Source organism: Perkinsus marinus, assembly GCF_000006405.1.
Source record: "Perkinsus marinus ATCC 50983 genomic scaffold scf_1104296957288, whole genome shotgun sequence".
In the NCBI taxonomy this organism is placed as follows: Eukaryota; Perkinsozoa; order Perkinsida; family Perkinsidae; genus Perkinsus; species Perkinsus marinus.
Window position 1 is genome coordinate 1 of NW_003207170.1, and position 1,722 is coordinate 1,722.

Below are 1,722 nucleotides of genomic sequence, written 5' to 3' on the forward strand. Positions count from 1 at the left end.
TATAATATAAGTAGTAGTATATAATATAAGTAGTAGTATATAATCCAAGTAGTAGTATATAATATAAGTAGTAGTATATAATCTAAGTAGTAGTATATAATATAAGTAGTAGTATATAATATAAGTAGTAGTATATAATATAAGTAGTAGTAGTATATAATCTAAGTAGTATATAATCTCTTTAAAGACAAACAACACCACCTCCCCGTTCAAGCCACTTCGAATTGACAACAAAAAGCATACTTCATGTTTCTATTAACGTTTATCACGCCGAATACGTAGCGCCCAACTGTTCCTGCTCTCGACGCTTTCTGCTCCTCTGTGCTCTTACTGATCCTCCTTTACTCCTCGCAGTGCTGGTCCGCAAACTCTCGTCCACTACAGTGCTCGCAGCAGTAGACTTCACCACATACTCGGAAGCCATCCAAACTCGAATGAGCCTATGAGGCGACATGATTCCCCAGTCCTTATATTCTTCCATCGGCCCGAGCTCGTTCTTCTTGCAATCGAGAAGCATCGTAGAGTAGTTATTACAGCATGGCATCGCCACGACCAGCGCTAGTCTACCAAAAAAATAAAATTATCAATTTTACGAAATTTTTTTCTCTCACTTTCCAGATTTCCCAGGGGCTATGCAGCAATTTACTGCGTCCTGTAAACTTCGTAGATGCGCGTGAACACATACTATCACCCAAACCTTGACATTAGCATTGAAGAGTTGACAGTCCTCGATCTTCCTATCGAGCAAATGAAGTCTATTCACCTTCCCTTCGTATCTGATAGAGTTCATCTGCACTACAACCATACCTCTGCTGTAGCTCACCGACTCGCGTCTAGCTGGGGATCAATAGACCACACCTGCCAACTCGTTCGATACGCGAAGAGCGCTGCGGTTCTCGGCGTGCTGCCATCACCAACCTAAGAGTGTCTTTGTGAAAAGAGCCAACTCCACTGATAACTACTACTACTACTACTACTACAACACAGCCAACGTCTACTACTACTACTACTACTACTACTACTACTACTACTACTACTACTACTACTACTACTACCACAACACAGCCAACGTCTACTACTACTACTACTACTACTACTACTACTACTACTACTACTACTACTACTACTACTACTACTACTACTACCACAACACAGCCAACGTTGTTGTCATTCATCCCAATATTGAGAGCAGCCACGTGGCGTCTGACCGCATGGAACGCAGCCATTGATTCAGAGATCTCCTTAGCATCAGGATACAACTCGAGATCAAGGAGCTCGCCTGAGTCAACCAACATGCACGAACACAAAATGTAATACCACGGCGACACACACATGGTCAACTACACGTTGAAAAGTTCGAAAAAATGCTCTTTTTCTCACATACGAATTTCAAAATCAGTGAGTAATACTACCAGCGCTGAAGTTGAAATACATATTCTCGCCTCCTTTAACCGAGTTCCCTACACTGATAAGTTCACAGACGAATTCGGGTAGAAGTGTACAGAAACCAACGAAAATTTCCCTATAATTTTCACCAATTCACCATGTGCATGTTCTTCCATTGTAATACTACCAGCGCACTGTAGACCACCAACGAACTCATCTATATGTCGCAGACTGGGTTGTTGTTGATGTTGTTGTTGCACTTGGTTTCCCATTTCTGATTCCATCGGAGCTTCCCCACAGATCAGTAACACTAAGCGAGCAATGTACAGTATAAAT

The 1,722-nt window shown here is 41.8% G+C and overlaps 1 protein-coding gene across 1 annotated transcript; it reads right to left on the reverse strand.

The window, feature by feature from the left end:
* Positions 1-265: 265 nt before the first annotated feature.
* Positions 266-1,279, reverse strand: Pmar_PMAR010370 (hypothetical protein; the record flags this gene model as incomplete). Its single annotated transcript, XM_002774807.1, has 4 exons — positions 266-563; positions 612-776; positions 824-918; positions 1,146-1,279. Coding segments are annotated over 4 exons (692 nt in total), but the record flags the coding sequence as incomplete, so codon positions are not given.
* Between the last annotated feature and the right edge of the window lie 443 nt (positions 1,280-1,722).